Genomic DNA, 27,195 nt, shown 5'->3' with positions numbered 1-27,195 from the left:
TGACTGTACCTATCTCAAGTGTATCAACAGATGACGGCAGAACATCATAACTAATTTATAGACTTAAACTGTGAGTCTTTAAAAAAACAAACAAAAACAGAGCAGTCCTAGTCCGACTTTCAGCACCTTTACAACCATCTAGGAAGTGAAAGCACAGCGTACACCAGTAATTACAAAACCACCTGAACAAATAAAATTATAGCACTGGTCACATACTTAACTGAAGTGCTGCTCATTACCTACATTACTTGCGACGTATTGGTTATAGCTGTTTAATCTCTCGTTAATGGAAATATCTAAATCACATGACACTGTGAACCAAGCATCAGAACAAGCAAGAAAGGTGATTTAAGGCACTCTGACATGCAAGGATTGTTGGTGCCAGACAGGCTGGTCTGATCATTTCACATTTTCTCATACTAGCATCTCTAGGGTTTACAAACAAGTCTCAAAAAGAGAAAATATAGAGCAAGTTCTGTGCAAAATGTCTTGTTGATGCCAAATGCCAATAAATATAATAAAGGTTAGGCGAGTTTCCACTGCCAATCAAAGATACAGATGCTTTTCATTAAGTACTTAGAGCTCTGGTTTTCATATTGGACTCTCACCTGGCTTTTATATATTGTGATTGTCTTAAAATATCCTAATGACAGCTTATTGCTAAAACATCTCCACCTTCTTATCCTGTAATAACACAGTTATTAAAGTGTTTTTCATTAGAGTGTGCTGGTGTTTTCGCCCTTTTCCAGATATCTGCCCGTTCTGTAAACACTACTCGCATTTCTAGTCTTCTGCAGCTAGAAACAACCTCGCTCCACTACACCAATCTCTTGATACACTTTAAAGGTACCCAATCAGGCTATAGAGAGAACATGAGTGAACGAGCGGGTCCAACAACAGGAGTAAGCCATGAAAACCTGACAAAAAGATGACTTCCCAGCAAACAGATATACCATTTTTTTGCATGAATGACTTCCCCCAGAGTCATTGACACAACACCAAAGTATCTAAGTAATTGATAAACAATTAAATGACAGAAAATCTCATTTTCATTGTACTATAAAAAATATAGGAAATATGGGACAATGTGGGATTGAGCTCTAACATTTTCTGTGATTTCACACCTTTATCATGTAGAAAAAACTTGTACTGTAAAGAATCTATATTTATTACTAAATAAAGTAAAAAAATAGAGTACACCGAGTGCGTTTCTCTCATGTATGCATAAGTGTAAACACAGCTTTTGCATGTTTCAGAGAAAATGACAAAAACATGATTAACTAATAAATACAAGTTTTAACAAGACTTATGGATTTTTATTAAGAATTATAAGTTAGAGTACAGAAAAGCTGAACACAAAAAAAACTTTCCCAAAGGAAATACAAACAAAGTTGTTGATCATTGCATCAATATTTTCTCAGTCCTTGGAGATCTAAAATACGTTTAGCAAACACTTTTCAGGGTATACAACAGTTCCAGGTTCGCTCGTTGGGCAACACTCGACAGAGTCGCAGGCAGCAGCTGATGGTGGGCTCATACATCACTATGTCTGGTTCTCTCTCGCTTTTTCTTTGCTGTGCAGGACGAGTAAACAGTGAGGGTTTAGGACTTTTAGCCAGAGTTTTCTTCGTCACACAGCCCAGTTCGATAAGTGCCTGTGGAAGAGACAGAAAGAGTAAAAACACAACCATAAAAAGGGTCCATTTTTGTCTTTGATGCATTTTATACAATGTTTCCTGCAGTCTGAAGGCTAATCTCTTGGCTCACAGGTATTCTTAACAAAGTGGCAGAACTTGTCATCTCAAACTTCGAACATGTTTAATATGGGCACATTATCTATATGACAAAAAATAAGGAAAGACAGCTCTTTTATAGCAATGCTAAAACTGTGACAAGCTAAAGAGTGCTAAACGTGTAAAAAGAAGTTATCCTGGGATGTACGTTTTAAGAAGTTCTTCCTTTGCCCTCATCAAACTTGTCTTAACTTTTATATTTGTCATTTTTCATATTGTCTATACTGCCCCCCAAAAGTTGGGATGCTGCAATTTACAAATCTCATAAACTACTTCCAGCTAATTAGGTTAATGGGCAACAAGTCAGTAACATGACTGGATAAAAGAAGAGCATCTTAGAGACGCTCAGAGTGTCTCAGAAGTAAGGACAGGAAGAGGTTCACAATTTGCAAAAATAACGGTGTCTACAAATTGTGGAACAATTGAGAATGTTCCTTAATGCCAGATTGTGAAGACTTTAAATAGCTCATCATCTGCAGTGCATAATGTCATCAATCTCTGCACAAAGGGTAAAGCTGAAAATCAGTACTGGTTATCGTGTCATCGACAAATGCCTGTTAAAGCTGCATCATGCAAAGACGAAGTCACGTATGAATATGACCCAGAAATCACAGCTTCACAACTAACTTAAAATGGACTGAGAAAAAAAACGTTCTGTGATCAGATGATCACAAATTTGAAATTTCTTTTTGGAAAATCTGGACGCCGCAAACTCTGGACTAAAGAGGTTAGGGACCACCTCAGCAGCTTGTGCACATGAAAGGGCAACATGAATGCTGAAAGGTAAAACAGTTTTTAGAGCAGCATCACGTCTTTTTCAGGGAAGATCTTGCATATTTCAGTAAGACACTACACTGCAGACCAGTATGGCTTCATAGCAGAAGAGTCCAGGTGCTGAACTGTCCTGCCTACAATCCAGTCTTCTCAACAACTGAAAACATTTAGAGCATGGAACCAGAAATGCAATAAAAAGAGCCAGGACTGCTGAGCGGCTAGAATCCTCCATCGGACAAGAATGGGAAAACATCCTCTCCCAAATGTCCAGCAGTCGGTCTCCTCAGACGCTAAACGGCAGCAAACAACTTTTCTGAGACTTGATCTATTTCACAACTTTAAACATTTGACACCTTTTATAGTGTGAATAAAATCTGGGTTTATGAGATTTGCAAATCATTGCTTCCTATTTTTAAAATCACGTTTTACACAGCAATCGTGTTGTTTCTGCTATTCAAAGACACAGGCATATTTTTAACATTTAGGCATGGATTTAGTGCCGCTATAAGGCTGACTGGTTCATTTTCACTACTCTCATCAGTGCACTTGCTCAGCCCAGCAACAAACTGTCACTATAGAAAGCATTTACCTGCTAAAGGAGCTGATAGAGGTCAGAAGGGAGACTGAATATTGGACGTATATGACTCAAATAATGGAAAGTCTATTTTATCTTTAGATCCTTTAGATTTAGATTTCTAGTGTTTGTGTGTATGAAATGTTGATACACTTAGACGAAAAAATAAAAAACTAATAGATGAAGTAACAACTACTAGACTGGAATACCTGCACAAGATCCTGAACTGCCACTGGCTGCAGCAAATCTTTGTAATGCTCTACCAGCGCCTGGTGTGTCAGGCCGGGCTGAGACATGATGTGGTAGAGAACAGCTTCCAGCATGCCCTTACACACCTGCCGGTTCACCTTACCATCAACCAAGCGCCAGGGCCGGCTGATGAAGCTGGTTTCACTGGATGCAAAAAGGAGAGAGATGAAACTTGGAATATTGATGAAGGGAAAAACGAAAACCTTGGTATGATTAAATTTGGTACTCACGCATCAGTATCGGGGCCTGTGGAGGAAGAGCATGCCTCATCGTTGTTCTCATCGTCTTTCCTTCCTCTTCTCAACCTCTGCTCATTCCTGTTACCTTGTCTTCTCTCTGCGTCCGTCGTCTTCTTCCTTTCCTGTTTTTCCTCCTCCTGTATCTGCTTTCCTCCCTCCTCCTCCAATAACAACAACTGGTCTCCCCTCGACTCATCTGCCCTCTCCATCGGCCGTTCCAGTTGTTCCAGCTGTTTCTTCTCATTTGTTTCTTGGTTACTCGGCACTTCGTCCACATCCTCTTTGTCAGCGACGTCCTCTCTATCCACAGCCAATCTTTTCACCGGTGGTTCTTCCTTCTCCACTTGGAATTCTCGGCTGCACCGCTTCCGTATAAAGGGGATGGTTTGCTTCTTCTCCAAAAACGGGTCTGACGCAATGGAGGACTGAGACCAGTGCTTGGAGCTGACAGTAAGAAGCCATGGTCCAGCGAGCTTCATGAGCACCCAGCGGACACTGAGACTCCCAACTTTTACCACCTGGCCTTCTTCTTCCAACTCCTAGAACACAAACATGTTGCTATGAGTCACTGCCATTTTTAATACTTTTTACAAGGTGATTCCTCTGTAATTATTGCAGCTTCAGTGTTGTGTAACATTTCAACTACATATCAAGAAAATTAGAACAGACTAAAGAAATTGAATGAGGTGCTGTGGCTTTCATCATTGGAAAGAGGTGCTTAATGTAAAGCCTGGCTTAGGCTCCTGTGGGGAATCCTAGTAGAGACGTACAACATAACCTATTCCCTACCTAGTGTCTGATGTTATTGCCCACATTTATGCTGGTGCATTATGTGTAATAACCATGTCCCGGTGCCAGAAAAACCTTTTTCCTTCCTGGGTCTCCACTTTTTGTTCCGGTCATTTTTTTTTTTTCTTTTCAGGAAAAACATATTTGCTTCTAGTCCGATAGTTTCAACTCGAGGAATTTGCTGGCGTTTGGAAATCTTTATATTATACTATGACTACTATTCCTTATACTGAGAGCATGATTGTTATTCTCTCACTAATAAATTCAAAAACTGGTGAAAAAGTAGTGCACAGAATGAACTGATGGTGCTGAATGACATGTAGTTCCGTGGGGTTTGCATTTATGACATCTACAGTGTGGATTTACCATTGAAGCACAATGAAAGCAGTAATGCCTAGAATTTTAAAACATCCTGAGGTCGTGTCATTTTTCAGTTCCTGCAGTGCAGACACGCAAACAAAGGGAGAAATCCTTAAAGAGTCATAAGAACGATGACGAAGATCCTGTAGCAGGAAATAAAATAAAACGATGCAGAAAACACATCGTAACATAACTTAGACACCAAATCTGTTTTCTTCACCCTTCACATAAGGATGTTGCGTTTAGATTTTGATTTTTACCTCCATGTACTGCTGCAGCTTCCTGCTGCGTCCAGACTGCGGCTCCAGCAGGTTCACGTGAGCCTCGAGAAAGTCATAAGCATCCCAACCTCTTTCACCAGCTTCATCTAAGCTCCTCATGATCTGAGTGCACGCTTCAATGTCCCGCGGGGTGTATCCCTTTTGATTAACAAAGCGCCTGTAACACTCCTCCACAGTGGGTGGAGAAAAGGAGGCTGAACGGACGAAGGAGGTGAGGTTGGAGGGCAGAAGGGATGGACCGCATTTTGTCAAGTCCAGAGATGGAAAGTCTAAAAATGAAGGAAACAGAAAATAAAGGATTTTATTTTTGAACACCAGACTCCGTTTGTATAAAAGTCTAAAATGCGGTGGCTCTTACTCTCTGCACTGAACAGGTTGTGAGCGGGCGTGTTGCGCAGCTGCAACCTCATAATACACGACTCCATCACAATGCTATCATTGGTGTTTAGGTTGCGCACTTTTACTAGAAAAAGAGAAGAACAAACATAAATAGAAATGCAACATCCTTTAATTTTCTTAACACAGAAAACGCCTACAAATTATATTACTAGCAATCAACTGATGCTACTGCAGGACTGCTGCTAATAAACACAATGCTAGCGACTGCTGTCCATGAGTGTGTGACAGCCAGACAGGACCAGCTTTGGCGTTGTGTTTGTCTTCCATGTTGTTAAAACCCTTAAACAGCAATCAGAGAGGGAGAGAAACTCAATTCCACCCCAGTGATCCATTTCAAAAATGAGCGACAAAATCAGAGACAAAAGGCATATAAAACCCAAAATATGACATTTTTTAATCTTAAGAAGTTGCTCTACTCATCTGGATTTCTTTGTGAAAAAAAGAGGTTGTTTCTCCGAAGAAGAAGATTCTTGATCGAGTTATAATTGTTTACAAAACAATGAAACAGCTCAACGATCACAAAACTTTTCCACCTTTGTGCATAAATTATAAGCCACCTACCTACCTCAACTCTCTTAAGACTTACAGATCAACATGGATCATGTGACCCTGAACCCTCCTTTAGTTATACTGTTTTCTTCACTCACTATGTGTTTAGACACCACTCTGTATTTAATCATTTGTTATTATTAATCTCTGGTGTGCGTCTTTTTGTCATGTCTTTGTTCCCTCACCCCCAACCAGTCACAGCAGACGGCTGTCCCTCCAACAGACAGCTGTTGTGCTGGAGGCTTCTTCCTGTTTAAGGAAGTTTTTCCCTCCCACTGTCGCCAAGTGCTTGCTCATAAATGGTTGAATATTAAGCTTTTTATGTCTATTATTGTCGGGTCTTTACAATAAAGCACAGCGACTGTTGCTCTGATTTTGTGCTATACAAATAAAACAAATTTTACAAAGTTTCATTTCTTCACTGAAGAGTGTGTAAACTGTTTTAGAGCAAAATGCACTGACATAAACTACTTGTCACAAAACTATTTTGGAAGTTTGCTGACAAATTGTTCAATCAATCCAACAAACTCTCCGTTCAATCATCCACCAGGTATTATTACACAGTAAAAGGTTTCTAAAGCTTTACCGATGCCCGGGGTGCAATATCCTCGCATCATTAAGTACTTGGTGTGCGAAGCTTTTTGTGCCTTCACTTGTTGCCTTTTTTTCCCATCGTAATCGTCACCATCATCGTCATCCTCCTCTTCTTCTTCTACTAGTTCTGCCATACTGAAAAAAAAAGATTGTGACTTTTGTAAATCGGGCTACAAATAATTTTTTTATGTTATCTGTTTGTAAGCTTAATGAGAGCCCACTGTACAGTTCCTTCTAGCTAAAAACTGGATATATCTGTACAACTTAATAATAAAAACTACTTTCTATAAACACTTCAAGCAACATTTCATGTGTGAAAGATGATGTACATATCTTAGCCTGAGATGCTTTGAAACTGTATAAAAGTCATTACGGTGCTGAATCCTTATGCCTCACCTCTTCACTACATCCTTGTCCACCAGGTTGCTGTCCACCACCACCATCTGTTTAGGTATGGAGGCGTACACATTCAGCAGTCCTAGAGACATCAGGCTGAGCGAGACCAGGCAGGCTCCACCCGGGGACTGGAGAGAGAACTTGAGCATGTCCGACACATCTGGAGGCTCGTCTGAAGCTGGAGGTACCGCGTTTGACGTGGCCGACACTCCTGGAGCCTCTTCACCAGATCCAGATGTGGAGCTGTCGTCAGGCTTTTTCTGCTCGTCCGGCTTGCTCGAAACATCAGCTTTCTCGTTGTTCGTGTCAGCGTCTTTTAAACTCTCGTCTCCTTTAATTTCACTTTGGTTGTCATCTCCTTCCTTTGTGGTGACATCTTTTGCACTTTCCGGCTCACTCGCTGGTCCGTCAGCTTCTTTTCCTCCATGTTCTTTACTTTTGGAGCCTGTTTTTGTCTCCAGCACTTCCTCTCCATTCTGTGACCTGTACTCAGTTTCGTTGTAGAGTGCAATGATGGGCCTGTCATCATGCGTGCCATTGTCAATTAGACTCCTTAAGAAGCGGAAGGAATCGGTGCACAGGGAATGAGGAAAACGCCATGAAAAACACCTATAAGGAAGGAGAGGGAGAGGGGTGGTGAAAAACTTCAGGGGGCAGTAAGTAGTGCAGGAAGAATTCACATACTGGACTACTGGATTTTTATTTTATTTTTATTAATCTGTATCCACCTGTACAGTTTATGGATGCAGCTTATTAACCATGCTTGCTAACTTTAGGTGAATATCTTGAAGCTTTACCATCTTCACTTGTTTCTAGGAACCCACCACATAATAAAAAGGGCCTGACACTGGACACAACTGGCTAATGAATCACTCTGGATTTCCTGTAAGCAGTCAAACAGAAACAAAGGGCTGGAAGGTATGCTGATCCCAGGGGCACCCCTTCCTAAAGGGTACTTACCATAACATAGTGCACATAACTATTTGTCATGAAAGCAGCCTTTGTGTGAGAAATTTAAAAAAAACCCAAAGACGTCCAGGTTTCTAGACGAGTTCTAGCAGTTACAAAAATCACCTATAAGTCCTACTTATGAGTGGCTACAGCTCTATTCCAGCTAATTAATCAACTCATTCATTCAGACATACAGTACATTTGGAAAGTGTCCATTAGTTATAATGTAGTTTCTTCTTCCTTTGTTTTGAATACCTCGCCACTGTTGATGAGCAAACAGTGGAGCAAATAACATGTGGAGGACAGAGGAGGAGCCCTGGGTTACCATGGTAATGGAACAGTTAGTAAAACATTCCCACTCAGTTCTCCGTAGTGTAGAACGTTCACTCCCGACCAGCTACCAGGATCAAGTGTTGTTTCAGTGATGCGTGCGAGCGTATCATTTCTCAATTGATCGCGTACCTAAAGTAGGACTGGGACAGCTGGTAGGACATGGGCAGGATGGGCAGCGCTCGGTTCTTCTTCGGCCCAAACTGCTGGCTGATACGCCGGCGGTTGACCAGACCCCTCTTCCTGCACTGTATGAAGACTTTGCACAGAAGCTCCTGGTCATACTGACTGTACAAGTGGAAGATCTACGACAGAAGTGAGACAAATAATCAAAGGACGGAGCCTTAAAACATGACACAGATCTACTTATTAAGGGAATTTAATTTAATTTTTTGTTTGAAGACATGAATAAAAAAAAAAATTCTTTACAGATAAACTTAGTTAACCTCCTAAGACCTGAACTCTTCCAAAGCATGCATTTTTAATTTCTCTTTGATATTTGGGCTGATTGGCACTTGATGAATGTAAAAAACAAAGAATTACCAGATTTTTTTTTTTTTACCTTATTTTTGTTTCTAAGAAAAATAAGAGCCACATATGAGGATTTTCGTTTAAAATTTTGATAGAACAGTGGCAGTATAATGTCCTCATAAGTGGATATCAGGCCCTTGTAGAGTAAAATTGAGTATTTTGGTCTAAATAACCCAAAATGTGATGTCCACATATGTGGACGCCAAGTCCTAGGAGGTTAAAGGGAGATTTTATGGAAAAAAGGACTAAAACTGAAGGTTGGCTGTACCTGAAAGGATCTGGAGGTTTTCATTTGATTGTTGGTCATGGCCAGAGTGCTCTGGATCAAGTTATGTAACACTACAGAATGAATGTCATCTGTGCTGCAGGGGAGACACACAAACAAACAATCACTTACTGCCATAAACATTCACATTCTAATGTAAAAATCTTAGATAACCTTACCTGTTCAGAGGGTCTTTGTATGGGAGCTTTTTCCCGCTGTCTATTGCAGAAACCTTAAACCTGTTTAAAAAAACAAACACTTAGTGTTAGCTTTACACTTAGCACATATTGTATGTCAGCACATCAATCTTCGGGCTTTTTACCTCGAGAAGAGCTGCTGTTTGGTGTCAGGGATGATCAAATCATGAGCATTGACAATGGAGCTGAACTTCTGTCTGAGCAGCCGGATATACTCTGAGAACACTTTGGCACAATCCTAAAAAAGCACAGACAGAAATATTACACTTTCAATTCACTTAAATAAAGAAAAATAAAGAAAATGGAAATAAAAGTAGAACGGCAAACACATACCTCTGGTTTTTCGGGATCAGCAGGTTTCTCCTTCTCCAAAAGAGTCATCAGCGACTTGTCCTGGTACACTTCAGCCAGGCAGATCCTGCAGCAAAACTCCACGAGTTTCACGAATGACTGGATTTAAAAGTATGTGTTTCTGTGCTATGTGCACTCACCTGTAGTTCAGAAGCGTCTGAGGATTTTTCAGGATGTATCTTGAGCGACGTCCAACGGCAACTGACGTTTTATCCGATGATATCTCAAACTCTGCGTGGAGCAGGTCTCTCACCACGCAGTGAGGTACAAACTGCCTTTTTAACTGCAACACATGACGTAACGTGCAGCACGTTTAGGAGGAAGTACGTGCGAGAAGGTGTAAAATTTAAAAAGATGATTGAATTTCTGTGCGTACCTTGCTGTTGAGCAGGTCCGCAGCCACACAGCAGAGCATCACCAGTGAGTCTTCCTGTACAGTCCAGTTGACTCTTTGTCTGGTCATCCGCTTCAAAGCCTGGTGGTCCGTCTCATCGTGTGCAGGAGTGCGTTTCTTGGGCTCTTTGATTATGAAAACACATGTTTTTTCTCACATCCAGCAGACACATGCATTCATTTTTAGGTTCAAATGGACACTTTGTACCTTTTTTCTTCTTGCGTGGAACTTTGACAACATCTTTCTTGCTTCTCTTCCTCTTCTGCCCCTTTCCTCCAACCACCCGCTGGTTTCTGGATGCTGGTTCTATTCCCACCTGGTTATCAGTGAATAAGAATACAAACAATAACCTCCAGACAGCCTAAATAGATGTCTTTGAGCATTGATCAGTAACTAAATAAGAAGAAACAACACCAGGTAAATAATTATGTTGTTTATTATATAATAAAGGCCCACATTGTGATTGTACTCTCAATTTGATTAATAAAACACACACTAACCTTATGAGCTTAATTAAACATACCTGCTTAAAAGCTTCTTCAACAAAGTTAGAATTATTACTTTCTGTTAGGGTTGTGACGTACTAGATTATTAGACCAAATGTTGCACTGCTGCAACAGAGTTTCTATTCTTCTGCACATCCCATTACTATTAAGACTTGGCTGAAGACCAGAAACACCCCCACTGTTCAACAGCTTCCTCAAATTGTATGTCGGAAAAGAAAACCTCTAAACATTGTTCATTTTCTGCAGGCAGGATTTAATGCAGGGCTGTTGAGTAGCTTTGAACTTATTTAATAGACATAATAAACTGGAAGATGAGCTAAATAGAAAATCCCATACCTGAACTTTTTCTGCCATCGCTGGCCGCTTGGATGTGACATAACGCGGTGTCGCTGTACCTCCTGTTGTAGAGATTTGTGGTTAATATAAATGTAAAAAGCTCCACAAACAGATGTGACATAGCTGATCACATGAAGTGGACAAAAGAAAAAAAAAACTCACCAGCTTTAAGCGCAAATCTGAGAGCATCTTTACTCAGGAGGCTCTTTAGTCTGGTTTTGTTGTCCTGTGCCTCTAAACCAGATTGCCTCTTAAAAACAAAAAAACCCAACATGTCAAAAATGCCAGCATGCATTCAACATGCACATGACTATCTGTATTGCATACTGCGTTTGTACCATGTTAACAGAAAGCAGCTGATTGGTCCAAAACCAGTTGCGTTTAAGATGACCAAAAAATTCAGAGTCCAGTCCTCCTGCTCCTTTACCGTCTCCTGGTATCAATCCGTCATCACACACTTCAGTACTGCCCCTGTGTGTGTTTGACAGATGCACATTCATCAGAGTGACTTTAAAACACTGCATATGAAAGGTTTCTGTGCTACTGTAGTACTGTAACTGCTCGAGTTAAAGTCAGCTTTAATTGAAAACGAGAAATGGAAGAAAAGAAGCACAGTGAATAAGGACCCAGCCACACAGAAAAATGGGTGCTCTCTGACTGGCTGACGTATACGGTTGTTAGCAGCTCAATAGTTTGCATGAAAGTTGCCAACTTGTCTGCAAACACTCGCAAACTACTCACCAAGTAGTGAAGTAAAACTTTACATTTCTTTTACCTTCAAAGTTGGCTGCAGTGGTAAGGCACAACTTTTACTTTAATAAGTCACAACGAGATTTATGATGCAGCACCCTCTTTAAAACCGATTTCACTCGGCGACAGCCAGGAACCTTCATATCGGTTTTTTCCTCCCTTGCAGCCAGAGGGAGAGAAATCATTACACACGTACTTTAGCAGGTACGCCAATCCTGCGAAAACGTGGCGTTCTTGCACAAAAGAAGGAGTCGTTTCCTCATCAGTGGTGTTCCTCTTACAACGAACTACCCCTAAAAAGAACATTTTCAAACAGGGACATATTATTATTATTTGAATAATTGCCAGAGCAGTGCGTGCGTTTTATGGTCATGTATGCACGTACCCAGTGGTGTGTTGAGGCAGACGCACATCAGGTCAAACCAGTACTTTTCCAGGTCATCAGCAGTGTTGAAGACATAAGGGCGCCTTTCAAACGGTTTTTCAGGGCACTCTGTGACCAGCCAGTAGTGAGGCTCGGTGTTGGTGGTGTCAACAATAGTGGCATTACGTTTAAGATACACAAACACCTGGATAATTGAATGGATAAAGACATATTAATGCATAAAAATGCTCCTGAGCAGCTACATTTACAGCCATTGATAAGTAAGATTTTTGTGAAGATCAAGCTTTTTTTACAACCTTAGAAAAAACCTTAAAAATCAAAAACATGTAACATGCTTGTATTCCTTTTAATAGTCCTCGTCCGCTTACACGTACTTTACTGTTTTAAGGTTTTGTGTACCTGGTCCTTCTCCATGAACTTCTCAATTGGACCAAACTGCAGCAGACCCATGTAGACCAACTTTAGCAGGTTTTCATGAAACACAAAGATGTACTTCCTAAAATAAAAAAAATAAAAAAAAATAAAAAATTGTCCATAAATGCTCAGTTTCAGGTCCCAGATGTGGCGTGTTACCGAGAGGACAGAATGAAAATCACCGTTTATAAAGCAGCTGTCTTCTCATTCGTGCAGGCAGCGCTCTCACCAGATGATGTTGCTTCACAGGATCATTGAGATATTCCTCCAGTCCTTCCACCTGCGGGCACAAGTTAGCAGTGTTAACTCAAAAGAATGGGTCGTTCTGGCACTGTAGTGGTACAAGTGTGTTTAGGAGCACAGCATCTCAGCCATGAAGCAGCAGACCACCTAATGTCCCAAACTGGAGTTTAGCCAAGTGCTGAGATGCACAGTGTGTAAAAATCACCAGCACTCTGCAGAGTAAGCGCAGAGCTCCAAACCTCCTCTGGCATTAACATCAGCACAAGAACTATACTTCCGTCCATATAGTGCATCTCAAAGAACAATAACAGGGCTGATGTTTGCCACTTGAAACTCAGAGAAAACTGAAAGATGGGATGCTTTTAAAATATGTGAGCACACTTTTTAGTATTTACACAGTATTAAGGTAACTGATCTGCCACAGAGTTGACCAGTTCATCTTTTTAGAGAAAACATATTTTCCAGTCCACACTAGCCAATGAACTGCATGGCCTTTTTTTTTTTTTCAAAACAAAGCTTCACACTCACCTTATAAGTAACTTGAATAATTTGCACAAAAACAGAAAGAGGCAAACAGAGGAGCAGGTCGCCCACCATCGCCCAGCCGCTGCTATACTCCTTGTGAACACGGACAGGAGGGATGAATCTCTTCCAGGAGTCTTCATCGAGATAGACTGTCAGCATCGCACAGGAAATAAAAAAGGTGAACCAAGGACATTAGCTGGGAAAAATGCAAAACTTCCACACCCCTGTAGACAGAAACAAGCAATCCAAATGACATTTTCATTAGAAATGCAAGTATACACGAGGCTCTCTCACCTTTCATGTCAGACTGAGAGCAACTATCTTTTTGCTCCTCTCCTTCATCACCAGATGCCACTTCCATGTTAGATAAGCTGGAGTCTGCACTTTTCCGGCCGTCACATCCGGTGCCAACACTGTCAGACAAAGGTGTTGGTCTGTCCGCAGGTGTAGAGCTTTCTGCTTCTTTCAGATCCTGTTGTGCTTTGCTGTCTGCGGGTTTGGCAGCAGGATCGGAGCCGTCTGCGCCGCTTGATGATTGACTGGTTGAATCAGAGCTGCTGCAGTTGTGTTGGAGCGGATGCCCATAGATCAGGTACCAGAGGAAGGTATGCATCATGCGTAGACGATGCATTTTAGGCTGGAAGCCATAAGTCTTACTCAACCCTGGAACTATTTAAAAATAATAATAATAATAAAAAAGTGAGTCAAACATTTACTGGAGACAGATCTGATTTAGTATACACAATAGCATGATCTTAGCATGCCTGCTCAATTTACTGAATTTAAAAATGTATTTAGTCTCTTCTTAATTTTGACCATCTGATGAACAAAAATGTATGTATAAAAATGTATACAACAATAAACCAAAGCAAATGTAAATATATCCATATTTAATACATTCCCTTGTTAGAAGAGTATTGAGGAAATCATGAAAATAATGTTTATTCTGCCAGTTTGATATAGAGCTTGAATCACATGATTGACCCACTGGGAGAAACTATTCGTTTTTTCTCATTTCTGTTCTTGGGAATAGAAATCTGTGGGAAATTAAAGTTGTCTTTTTGTTGTGGTACAAAATCAAAAAACAACCTCTTGTGGGCTTGAAGTCCGGGTCGTCATCGATAATTGCTTTCTTTTTGTCAGCCTCCTTTTCTTGTTCTCTGGCTCTGTCTTCAGCATGACTGAGGGACAGAAGAAGAATACCAAGGGCATAACAGGCATAAGCCAGTGAAACACAGAAGTTCACATTCTGGTATAGAAAGCTCTGAATACATAAACACAGCAATCAGGCAGGTCGAGTGATCATTACCAAGATCAGAAGTCCATTTAAATCTCTTCACATGTCAACAAACACCAGGTAACAGTAAAGGCACTGAGTACTGTGCAAAAGTCTTAAGTGAGCCGATATTTCTTTGCATTTTGCTTCTATTGTTCTCCCCACTTTCTGAATATGGTAAAATGGATCTTTCAAGGTTTTCCTTTAGACATTGGCTGCCTTTTTGCTCATTTACTGTTAACACTCATGGATAAACAAGGCATCAAACTCAAGGGATGAACCAGTGTTGTGTCTGCACATAACAGATAAATTAGCAAAGAACCAATTTTAAGTTATATTTAGACAAAAAACACAATTTCTTTTTTAGTTGTATCTATGGGAAACACCACTTTCCTCAGTTTCACAGCCATTAAATGGTGTTTTTGAGAGTCACCTTGAGTGTTAGCTGAAAATACCTCGACTTTGTGTGCAGCATGTCCTAAAATAATTTTAAAAAACTGGACAAGTGGAGGACAAAAGAAAAATGAGGGTTACCCTAAGTAGACGTTCAAGGGGAAAAAGGTCAAAAGGAAAAGGCGGAAAGACTAAGATATGCCAAATTACACACAAACTGGACTGAAAAATCAGTGGCAACAGGTCTGATGGAGTGATGGATCTAAATTTAACATTTTTTGAGGCAACATTTCAGCCTGTGGTGATGGGATCTCTTCAAAATTGATGGAATAATGATCACTAATCATCCAATCTCATCATTGTTCAGAAACACACTGACACCTGTTTTAATAAAGCACTGCCACTACTTTCCATTTTCCTAGTAAAATATTTTTTTAAAAATGGAGGGGTCACGTAAGACATTAGGACAGCTCAAAAATGTGACTTATCTTTGATTATGTGCTCACCGTAACACTGCTGAAGAGCTGGAAATTCTGAATCGGACCTGCTCAATAACCTGTTTGACTCTGTCATCGTTGGGCTGAATGGACGGATGAACAATCATTTCAACCTACAGGTGCAACAACAGACACACACATCAGGAGACTTTATATATGACTCCATAAAACTCCCCTCTTGCCTGTATAGAAAGGCAGAGCAGATGTGATGTGTTCACATACCTTCCTTGTCATCCCATCCTGTACAACAGTGGTCGTGTATATTTTAAGCAAGCCTTCTCTAGCGAGACTGTGGACGAGACGTACGATAGTCTTCTTGCAGCACTTTGAACTGACACCGTCCTGTTTCTCATCATCATTGATCATCTTCTGCAGCCTGTGGAAAGCACAGCACGCTCACACTCTCTTACCGTGCATCAAAAACACTTTGAACTTGAACAATTGAGATTTCAGACAAACTTACTGGAAAAGACCTTCTATGATTCTGAAGTTGCAGACAGCCTCAACTATCAAGTTCTTCCTCCTTAGCAGGCGGTACGTCTCGTGAGACCTCTCCCGAGTTATGCTGGCTTTTTTTGGAGAGGGGATACTTTTAACGACCACTGTGATGGGTGCCGCATTATCAGCTGCATTTGGTGTCTCACTTTGATGCAAAGAGCTGGCATCAGTTGAACTGGTTTCTTCCTTTTCCTCAACCGGAGCTTTGTAGGAGAGAAAGGGAATTTCACGGGCACATAATGCACATCATCATCATCCCAAAGAAAACTATCAAAGTTATTTCAGTAACAAACAAAGAAAAGCCATAAAAGGAGAAATTACAATTTGGCAGATGTTTGGTTTTTAAGGGCTATAAATAAACTGGTAGCACTTTTCTTTGTTAGCTAGGTTTTTGCACCAATTGTGCACCAATTGTCCAAAGCGCACCTGAGCAGGACTTTCTGAATCACCCAACAAAAAAATTCCTCAGGCTGGTTTTAAAGCCCAACCTCACATGTAAATAGAAAATACTTGAAAAATGTCCTGAACTAACAGTTGGTGACCCCAGCTGCACTTAGAGAATGTGTTTCTCCTGCTTTTGACACTACGCCATCAGATGCATATTTTTACACTTTCATAACTGTGGCTACATTTCTCTATAGGGAATGTTGTAATTATGCATACATAAGCGCATTTAAAATAAATGCATTATAATAGCAGGAGCACAGAAGAGCCCAAACAATTTCTTAAAACTGGATCACCTGACTCTGCACCTTCTGTCACCTTCTTTCAGCTTTATAGTGAAATTCTGCTTCTGCTTTAATGTCTACAAACTTTTTTCATCTATACTGTTATTCTTTATTGATTTCATCGCCACCCTGTGGCTCATTTGGAACAATCTCAGTCCGCTTTACCTGGATTTGGGGAACAAAAACAATCAAACAAAAAACCCCAGTAAAATCCACTTTAGGCTTCCGTCTTCAGTCTGCTTGTTAGCAGATCACCATGTTTGCTATAATTTCCAATTACAGATGCTTGTTGAGTTTGTTTGCAGACAAGTCAGCGTCTTCCACGGAAACTAGTGGAGAAACCTGCTGACAATCAAAGTGATCGCAAGGAGGTGCGACCAGTGGTTGCCAGTAACTACACGCAGACAGCAAAGCAAATCGAAATCAAAATGAATATTTACTCGATGTTTTAAGTTTTAATTCAAATGCACGCGTTTGTAAATAAGTATTAGTTTGATCTTTCTCCAACTAGAAAATATACAAAAACATTTTTTAACTTTATTTTAATCTACAGCCGGAGCTCTTCAGGTTAACATGTGGGAATTACCTGTCACAGCACCAGACACTGAGTCGGGTGTCCTGTGAGTCGCAGGTTCGCTGCACACTGAAGTTTCACCTGAGAGGTTCCAAAAAAACAAAGAAAAGTTAAAAACTCATCAACATTAAGAGGTTATGATGTGGATTTTACCTTATAGAGATTTAGTATCTATTCTGAAATCAGCAAAGGTGTAATGACTGCTCACACTCAGCTGGTGCACTCTGCATGACAGGAACGTCAGGCTGAGTGTGCTCTGCTGTCACGCTGCCATTTTCCCCCGTTGTCTCTCTCCTGGCTCCTGAGTTTCCATCCAGCCCTTCCTCTCTTGAATTTCCTTTCCCATCTTCAGATGTCTGCCCCCCTTCCTCTGCCTCTTTGCTTCTTCCCTTGACTTCTTTTTTATTCTTCTTGGCTCCAGGAGTTCTGGAGCTTCCTTTCACTGGCGCCTTTGACGATGATGGCATTTTAGGGGAGGTCAGTTCTGCACTTGACGTTTGAGGTGCGGAAGAAAAGAGCAGCATCTGCCGCTCCTGCTCTTTAGCGAACAGCTGGAGTTGATTGCTACTGCCGACACACCTGCCAAAAGATGTGAGCAAAAGATATTTTTTACGGCAGAATTTAGTGCAAAGTGGTGCGAAAATAAGAATTTAAAGGTATAATTTATGTATTTAGGGTTACAAACTTATGGCTGATGAATTTTGTAGTCCTCTGCCGACCCTCATCTTCCATGAATCCCTACAGAGCGAGGCACACACACAAGTGAAAAACAGAAATTTACAATGTAAAACAAAACTAAGCAACACTAAACGACCCACTGCTTCGGTAGATTGCTGCGGCATATCATTTCCTGGTATGAAAAGTCAAGACAATGCTGAAGTGCCGGCTTATAGATCTATGACCTCATTAAACAATTTCCTGATGAGTTTATGATCGCAGTCAGTACTCGGAAGTTTTATTGAAAACAACGCGATATTCAGTTTGTAATTTTTGTTCCTCGTTTGAATCAAGAATGAGATCGTGGACACCAGTGGCAGAAAAGAGTTTTCTCCAGTGGGTGGCTGTCCTCTGACTCAGAGAAAGGGTGGGGCATCATTCAAAAAGGGCTCAGAGCAGCTGCTACTCTTTGGATGACAAGCAGAAATGATCCTGGGCTGGCAGTTGTGATGTCAGGTTTGGCATTTGCCGTTCATGAGGGCGAGAAGAGCTGATATAAAAAGGTTGTAACCGATAACTTCGGCTGCTCCCAAGGAGTTACTTCAGAACATGGACCTGCATATTTAATTTGGCACAGATTTTACAGCCCAGGGTGGGTTCCTAATGCCTGTGCTTCCTCTCACTTGTGAACCGACGACCTTTCGCGTGTCAGAGAAACAACGGCAGAAGAATTAGAGGTTAAGCAGGGACATTTCTAGCACCATAAATATGTATCCATTTTAAAAAATAATTAAAAACTGTATCAATCTATCAAGCAGACAATAATAAGGGCAATTAGAAACTGCTGATGGCACTAAAGGCCAAATCAGAGAGCACCAGAGGCAAGATTGTGTGCAGAATTTTGGGAAAACTTGGGGATTTACAGTTTGTAGCTCACCACAAATAAAAAAATAATACCAATAAAAAAAAGGAAAAAATGAAAAAAATTTCCATTTAAATAGGGATGCAATCCTCCAATCTGACACCCAATACACTTTCAAGTGGGTATCTGATCGTCAGCACATGTGCCAATAATAATAGCGTTAGGAAGGACGTTGTTTGTGGCGGCTGACCTCTGGTCGTGTGGGTAGGAAGCCGAAACACATCTGACAATTGAGTATACCTCCAAATAAACTGGTCATCATTACTGCTTTTTCTATTTTTAGCCAACGCACATCAATCTTTTTTTAAGAGAAGGGCAAAAAGAAAGAAAGAAAGAAAGAAAGAAAGAAAGAAAGAAAGAAAGAAAGAAAGCATCTGCCCAGATGTCACCTTGATCAACCCATCTTTCTCTAGCCTTCGCCAGAGCATGCGAGCTTCCAATTTGCTGACGTTCAGTCTGAATGCAATATCACGCTGGGGGATGCCCTTAGTGCCAGAGGATAGTACTGCATTACAAGAGAAAAAAGACAACAGTTAACACAACACTCGAGTGTTCAGCTGATTACGAGTAAGACAAACAACTTCCTGTGAGACTGAACAGAAACAAAGTGATTTGAAGGTAAAATGCAGCCTTCATTAGAGAGTGCAGAGAACTGCAGTCTGTTATTAACTGTCCTGCTGCACTTTCTTGAGTTATGAGGACTAGTGATGAACTTCAGAAACAACAATATTTGTTGCCTTATTTACACCTCACTGTCTTCATGGAAAGAGACGACATAAGAATGATATTGTACATTTCACGAGAAGATTACGCTTTAGCACAAAATCAAACTATTAATAACAAATTAAGTAGTAACAATTTATAATGTAAGGAAAAAGGCCTGAAGGAGAATTAGTCCTCTGCAACTTTGGACACTGAAAACATGATTCAATGTGGTGAATGTCACCATGGAAACCGAGGTTTCAATCCCCCGTAAAAATGAAATCTTATTTTATCGCAGAAACCTTAAAAAAAAAAAAAAAAAAAAAAGAACTTCGCAAAGAAAGAAGGCAATATTAAATATTGCATGAGATTTTAACTGTTGTAGTAAAATTAACGAGTTAAAAAGAGCTAAATGGGGTAAAAGCCCTCTGCTGTTGGCTCAGTACAGCTGTGATCACGCTCAAACATCAAAGCTCAAGTCTGCACCTTCATGCAACGGTTTGGAGCACAGAGAGAAAAATATCACTGTGTTTACGGAAGTGTTAGCTTTTACCAGTAAAAGCATCAAGACTTCATTTTTCTTTTGTTTCTTAACTTAAGGAAAAGATCAAACATACTGATGTGATAGGCCTGTGTTAACAGGTCCTTCTCCATGATCCGCCCCTCTGTAAGCAAACCCCCTCTTCCTGATCCACCGTCATCATCCTCGTCTTCATCGTCATCGTCATCTTCCTCAGCCACACCCTTCTTTATGTATGGCTTTAACAGCCTCACACAGCGAACAGTCACTTTGGAGCCTGAGAAATAAGTAAAGCAGTGTACTCTTTTTTTTTATGTTTAAATTTTAGTAAAGCACCAACAAAAATGTAATTTCGAATACTCCAAAATCACTTCTTCATGGCTCTTTACTTTAGAAAGTCAAGCAGTGACAAAGTTATTTTTTACCTCAACACTAAACATGGAATGAAGACTTTTGCCAGGCACTGAAGGCCAGGCAAAAACGTGTGCATATACATCAAAATATCTGAGAAACTAAACACACAGAAGCAGCAACTCTGTAAACTGCACATAAAGGACAAAGAAAGACGTTGATTATATCAAGAAGCAGTTGAGTCATAAGCAATTTGTGTCTGATTTCTTGTCTTTCTGATAGGTCATTAATATCCAAATCAAGCATACTTTGTGGTGCACTCATGCACTGTGAGGTTTTTGTGGTTTATGTGGTTTTTCAGTGTTGCATTACCATTTTTGTTGGTGCGGGGTCCAGCGCTGGGGTCCAACTCCTCCAAAGGGAATCGGCAAGACTCGATCAACTTGGATGCTCGCATGTACTTGAATAGACGCGAGTAAGTCCTGTCGTCCACGTTCTACGAGAAAAACAGACAACTTTCTACCACAAGCAGAAGGCTAGACAGACAGGAGCGACAGAAACTTGGAGGGATACTCACAACATGTTCTCTGAGCATGATAACTGTGGAAAACTGATTCGGACACTGCTGGAGAAAGTTGGATGTGACCTCCATCAGTATATCATACTTGGTCCTCCTGAAAGACAAAAACAGGAAGCAGATGTGATAAAGCCAAAATGCACCTAAATTTTAAAGCTGCAAAAAGAGTGCACAGATTTAGGTGGTATCTTTATTGCTGAGGTGACGTGCATATGACAGACTCTCAACTGGGGGTCCAAGGACAGACGATGTTTTATTTCATGCTTTTCTTTTTCACTGATGATGCTAAACCGACCATTCCCGTTTCTGCTTTTGATGAGATAAAATGTGAAACACAGAGCACAAACATACCTGTTTACATGGAAGCGTTTGAGCAGCAGAAGGATGGAGTGCTGCTGCTGTCCGGTCTTCATTCGCCTGACGTAGGACTGCATGGTGACCAACTGGTATCGGACAAGAGACTTTCTGAAGTAGTGAAACTTTCGGGCATCCACCCTGCTCAAACACAACACTGACTGTTAGAAGGAGGACACCTGAGTGCAAGCCAGTCTGTAAAGGAAACACAGAACAGTGATGGAATCGTGCTAAAGGTGGGTATAAGTGTCTCCTACTTGAAAGAGCCTCCATGTAGATCCCTCTGCAGCTCTCCTTGCCATCGTGCTCGGCCCACTCTCTCCAACACGCAGTAAGAGTCGCTGCCGAGTTTTACATCAGGATCGCTCTCGCTGCCGATCAGGGCACGATATCGCAGACACTGTGATGCCACGACAACCAGCTTTCTCCCGTATCTTAGAAGGAAGAGAGAGAGAGAAGAGGAGAATATGTTACTGAAAGACTTTGAAAGCACAATAAAGGACAAATACATTTGTCATACATAAAAATTGCATTTTATTGATGTTTTGTAGGCATAACCATGTGATGCTAACTTTTCTGCCACTTAGGTCCTGTCTGCAACCATCTAGCAACCACCAGTCATGTGGAAAAATTTGTATTCTCCAACAGGTTGGGAGTGGTTGCTGCAGGAAAATCATTGCCAATGTCCCAGTCATGCAGGCCTGCAGACCAGTCGTTGCCCCTATGGCAACCACTTGTCACTAGGAAATCTAATAGCAACCAAAACAATCAATAGGAGGTTTTTGAAACAGCACCTCTGATTTCACACAACGCCAACCATTAGCAACCGGTATTATTAATCACATCCAATATAGCAGGCAACTCTGAAGCACTGTGCACGTGACATTGCATGAGAAATCTTCAACAAGCAGCATATTTAACCAGATTTAATTCCAGGTAGGGTTTTGTCAGTATCAGCGCATCTCTACAAACCTTTCCAAAGCCTCGTTTAAACTGACCAATGGGGTCAGCGGGGACTTGGAGTGGACTTGCTTTGTGACGTCTTTCCTTGTTTTGAAGAAGGCACACGAGCCCTGAATCCCATCTTTGTTTTCTGGGACAACGTCGATGGGGTAGATGTCTTTGGGAGTGTCCGTAAAGCTGTCAGTCACTTCAATGCCTGTCTCTGCATCAATGTCCTTAAACCTGAAAGAAACAAGAGCAACTCCAAACATAAGGAGATGGCAAAATAACACATTTATTGCATTAAATTTCAATGGTAAACTTGACCCTGAAAGAAAAATGCTCTTACAACTACTACTACCACTACAAACTAAGGTGTAATATTAATAACTATCTATATTTACACTAATAAAAACAAAGGAATTCACTTCCGTTCAACCAGAAGAGCATTAGGAAAGTCCAAAACCTATGTTAGGATGTCCACAAAAAGAGTTTACTTTACATCAGAGTTCTCAAACAAAAGAACTCTGATGTAAAACTCAAAACTAATGTTTTGAGTTTTACAGGTTTTCCTACTGATAATCACCTCCACCATGGAAATTCATACAAAACCGAGGTAAATAAGAAACAGATGAATGAAGAACGGAAAGCTCTTGTTTTAAAACGAATGCAGAAATTTATAATTAATTACAGGACAGCCTGTGCAATTAATTTCTTACAATGAAGGAAAACTGAGTTATACTGTTCAAATTGCACTTTTGTTCTTATATTAAGATATCTCAGGGATTAAATGTGTAATTACACTTCTTTACAACAACAGAAAAAGGAATTTCACGTATTCGGCTCACTTAAGATCAGCATGGATTGGATGCGATCAATGGTGCAAAATGACTTTGACATTCCAGGTCTACTTGCTTTTAGGTAAAGAGCGCACAGCTAAATGTTGTTTTTAAAGGATTAGTCCACCACCAGTGCTATCCAGCTGATGTTTCAGGTCACTAAAATCTCAGGAGTCACTGATGAGGTTAAGATAACTAATCTTTTTCTTTTGGTCGAACAAAAGAAATCAGTGGAGGATGACAACAAAAGCTTGAGAAATTTACAGTGGGAGATTTTCTAAGACAGATGCACACAGAGGATTATAAAGTGCAAGAGTTAAAGTGTTAAAGTGTAGGAAAACAACAACCCCACGCAGAAAATAATGGTTCCGCCTGTCTGTGAACCATTGTGACAAATTTGAGGATTTATTTACTTGTTGTGTGGAAGCCTGCTGTTTGTTTTAACTGTGTTAAAACTGTGAGATCCCTTATGATATCTGTGAGGATGAGAACGTCACCTGTCGATCAGCACGACATCCTCTCTCTCCTCCGGGAGCTCGTAAAACAACAGCTCGCTGTTGATGACCAGTGACTTCCAGATGAGCTCCTTGGTGCAGTCGTCGAGCTTGAGGGGAAACCCGGGCTTCCTGTCTTCCAGTCGTATCCACAAAGTCGGAATGGTTATCCCGTCCAGCCCTTCCAGAGCCACTTCATCCACAACTATACTCAGCAGATCCATTCCGTGCTATTGGCTAGCTAACATGCTAGCTCACCGGCAACTATCCTGCAGTCTGTGCGCGCGCTACAGACTCGTAAAGTCACGGGATGTGACCGGAGAGCTCGCGGGCTCAGATATCTGTGTTAGTGGCAGAATAAATAAAAAGATTGATTTAGAAAGCATTACTTCTTACTTCTACTACGTCTTCCAGCTAGTTTGTGTCCGTGTACGTCCCTGCGTCATATTTAAACTTTGACCTCACGTTGCGTGATTAGTTGGGGGGAAATGAAATCCACCAGGGGGCGTACAGGTACAGTTTCTGAATGAGCTTCATCGACGCACTGGCATATTTTGAAAAACAAAAAACAAAAATTAAAATAGAATAACTCGAAAACATATTTGCTTTACAGGAAAGTGAAAATTTTACAATTATGTTCCCATTTAAAAATAATTCTGGTTTTATGTTGAGCCCTGGCATTTTTTATATATTTGACTATTTTGTGTATTCCCCCCGCCGCCTTTTTAAGTACTGGTGCTAGTAAATTTTGAGGTATATTGTATATTAGCCATAATTGAACTTATATTGTCCTCTCACCCAGTTGGACAGTTTCCAGATTTGAACGCCTTGAAACAAATTTCTGTCTGCTTCACAACCCTTCCCAGCGGATATCTGCATATTAATCAGCATATTAATCATGTTTTTCTTTGAATATACAATCTTTCAGCAGTCAATTTTTTTTAAGTTGCTGAGTAACCGCAGCAATTTGTTACACCAATATTAAATGGCCATTGTTTTATTCGTTTTTGTAATTGCTATAAATTGACCTTCTATTCATTGGAAAGGTTATCTCTTTACAACACAATACTCTGAGCCGATCACTCGAAAATAATAATAACAAATAAGTACCAGTCAAGCATAAGAGTTTATTCATTTGAGACAGCGCGACAAAGGACGGTGGTATATTTGGGGGTTTCTGTCAACTTGAACTTACAACCTTTTTCCTTAACTTGCTGTTTTTAAATATATTTTTAAATATTTTTTTTATCCAAGTGTTTTGTGTTGTGTGTTACTTAAATCTTACGGAAGCGTAGAGCTGCCACCCAGGCAAAAGAAAAATACAAGTGTATCACGTTATAACGTGAAAAGTTTATTGTTCTAACAAGATACTTTTCCTGTTTGTACAATATACCTTTTACGTTTGAACATTACAATATACATATATTACAATATACATAATTATCACGTTCGTACAATATAAATATTATATTGTACGAACGTGATAATTATGTATATTGTAATAACGTGATATTATGTTGTTCAAACGTGAAAAGTATATTGTACAAACATGATAGTATATTGTACAAACATGACAGTATATTGTACAAACAGGAAAAGTATCTTGTTAGAACAATAAACTTTTCACGTTATAACGTGATACACTTGTATTTTTCTTTTGCCTGGGTGGCAGCTCTACTCTTCCGTAAAATCTGTTGAATTTATCTGACTTCATTTTTTTCAAACCTGACATAATCTAATTAAGTTTGTCCAGCAATTCTCCTTTTCCTTTTTAGGTCATGGAGACCTGACTCCATCTGCTGCTGAAGACGGTGCGTCGCATGTGACACCTGTGGACATGAAAGCGAAGTGGATGGTATGACATTTGGTAAGATGCTGAGTACATTAACTATATGCAACAGAAAGTTAGATACATTTACACCCACATCCCCTGCACTGATGGAACAAGTATTGATATTGGAGAGATGTATGATTATTGAAATCATGCTAAATTACATTTTCTTAGATAGTGTTTCAATTAATTAAGCTAAATAAGTGCCTGTAGACATTGCCAAGCTAAGGATCAATATTTGCTTCTAGGAGGACATTTTTATATATCATACACTAGTGAACAAAGCTATAACTGATATAAAGACATTCAATTCTTGGCTTAAAATAAATCAGGTCCGACTTTATTAATTAGAGATGTTTAACCCGAACTCTTCCACAGCATGCATTTTTAATTTTTCTTTGATATTTGGGCATATTGGGGCCCAGTGAATGTAAAAACAAAGAATTACCAGATTTTTTTTTTTTTTTACCCAATTTTTGTTTCTAAGAAAAATAAGAGCCACAAATGAGGATATTCGTTTAAAATTTCGATAGAACGGTAGCAGTATAATGTCCTTCTAAGTGGATATTAGGCCCTTGTCGAGCAAAATTGAGTATTTGGGTCTAAATAACCAAAAATGTGATGTCCACATATGTGGAGGTCCGAGGAGATTAACTTCTCATTAACACAAATACAGTGTCTGATTAGCCAATCACATGGCAGAAACTTAGTGCATGCAGACATGTCAAGATGACCTGCTGAAGCTCAAACTGAGCATCAGAACAAGGAAGAAAGGTGATTTAATGATCTGAAAAAGAAGAAAATATCCAGAAGAAAAGCATCTCTGAATGTGGAACACAGCAAACCTTGAAGCAGATGGGCTAAAGCAGCAGAAGACCACACTGGTCCTGTCAGCTGAGGCTTACAATTTGCCCATTCCCACCAAAGTGGGGCGTTTGAAATACCAAAGGAGTTTGAAAAATGTTGTCTAGTCTGATGAGTCTCAGTTTCAGCTGCAAGATTTGGGTAGTGATGTCAGAATTTGGTATAAACAACATGACAGCAAAGATCCAAACTTCCTTGTATCAGTAAGGCAGGCTGCTAGTGGTGGAGTAATAGTGTGGGAAAATGCCACAGCTTACCTGAGTATTGTTGATGACCATGTTAATCCCTTTATGGATAGCGCACCATGTCGCAAAGCTCAAATCATCTCAAACTGGTTTCATGAACATGACAGTGAGTTCACTGTACTCAAATTATATCCACAGTCACCAGTTGTCAGCCCAACCTCTGGGATGTCACATCACGAATGTGCAGCAACTGTGTGATGCTATCATGTAAATATGGACCAAAATCTCTGAGCAATGCTTCCAAAAACTTGTTGAATCTGTGCCATGAAGTATTAAGACAGTTAAAAGGTAAAAGGGGTCCACACTAATAGTAGTAAGGTATACCTATTGCAGAAGCTAGCGAGTGTATGTACATACAGCCCTTATACAGAGTCTATATATACACATACACGTGTAAATATGCTGTATGTATACTCAAAATACTGATTTCATTTCACAACAAGTTTATCTAATGAAGTGGCTCATGAGTGTATGTGTGATTGTTAAAGGCTGCATGAATATTTTAGTGTTTCATCACCAGCTACAGCTATCACATAAATGCAGAAGCCAAACAAACTCCAAACTGCAGTGGTGTACAAGTGCAATGCATCTGAAAGTTAAGACTTTTAGTTTAAGGCAAAAAGAGAAAGCCATATAAAATACATTTAACCTCAAAAATAAAGTTGATGAATTTATTCAACATCTTTATTATGAAGTACCCTTTTAAAAGAAATGTACAAGTGGAACCAGCACAGTGACATCTTGGCGTTGGAAAAA

The 27,195-nt window shown here is 40.1% G+C and overlaps 1 protein-coding gene across 2 annotated transcripts; it reads right to left on the bottom strand.

The window, feature by feature from the left end:
* Positions 1 to 1,294: 1,294 nt before the first annotated feature.
* On the bottom strand, positions 1,295 to 23,971 carry gtf3c1 (general transcription factor IIIC subunit 1). Of its 2 annotated transcripts, XM_085163359.1 has the most exons (39): positions 23,503 to 23,971; positions 22,197 to 22,409; positions 21,482 to 21,658; positions 21,222 to 21,365; positions 20,871 to 20,967; positions 20,666 to 20,789; positions 20,040 to 20,219; positions 19,110 to 19,225; positions 17,827 to 17,879; positions 17,350 to 17,720; positions 17,154 to 17,222; positions 15,805 to 16,042; positions 15,564 to 15,717; positions 15,351 to 15,454; positions 14,265 to 14,356; positions 13,470 to 13,844; positions 13,179 to 13,324; positions 12,590 to 12,687; positions 12,393 to 12,489; positions 11,994 to 12,177; positions 11,805 to 11,901; positions 11,197 to 11,329; positions 11,021 to 11,108; positions 10,859 to 10,920; positions 10,224 to 10,332; positions 9,999 to 10,141; positions 9,763 to 9,905; positions 9,605 to 9,689; positions 9,397 to 9,509; positions 9,254 to 9,313; positions 9,078 to 9,171; positions 8,411 to 8,583; positions 6,998 to 7,606; positions 6,594 to 6,736; positions 5,418 to 5,522; positions 5,039 to 5,328; positions 3,621 to 4,168; positions 3,351 to 3,534; positions 1,295 to 1,655 (listed from the first exon to the last, which is right to left on the bottom strand). In XM_085163359.1, exons 1-39 carry the CDS (start codon positions 23,721 to 23,723, stop codon positions 1,458 to 1,460), a joined length of 6,630 nt encoding a protein of 2,209 aa, XP_085019485.1. In that variant the 5' UTR covers positions 23,724 to 23,971; the 3' UTR covers positions 1,295 to 1,457. The 2 variants fall into 2 exon arrangements, with proteins under 2 accessions (XP_085019485.1, XP_085019486.1); XM_085163360.1 differs by lacking the exons at positions 1,295 to 1,655; positions 3,351 to 3,534; positions 3,621 to 4,168 and adding an exon at positions 4,192 to 4,921.
* Between the last annotated feature and the right edge of the window lie 3,224 nt (positions 23,972 to 27,195).

This window comes from Neolamprologus multifasciatus, chromosome 6 (genome assembly GCF_963576455.1).
Source record: "Neolamprologus multifasciatus chromosome 6, fNeoMul1.2, whole genome shotgun sequence".
In the NCBI taxonomy this organism is placed as follows: domain Eukaryota; kingdom Metazoa; phylum Chordata; class Actinopteri; order Cichliformes; family Cichlidae; genus Neolamprologus; species Neolamprologus multifasciatus.
Note: the sequence above shows the minus strand (reverse complement) of the source record. Positions and strands in the feature narration are given on the sequence as shown.

Bases quoted from the DNA above. Each gene is read 5' to 3' on its own strand.
- gtf3c1 (XM_085163359.1), bottom strand. From the start codon at position 23,723: ATGGATCTGCTGAGTATAGTTGTGGATGAAGTGGCTCTGGAAGGGCTG. The intron at 20,790-20,870 runs GTGAGTATCCCT...TTTTTCTCGTAG, and splicing joins TCATGCTCAGAGAACATGTT to AACGTGGACGACAGGACTTA. The intron at 5,523-6,593 runs GTAAAGCTTTAG...CTCTTTTTCTAG, and splicing joins ATATTGCACCCCGGGCATCG to TAAAAGTGCGCAACCTAAAC.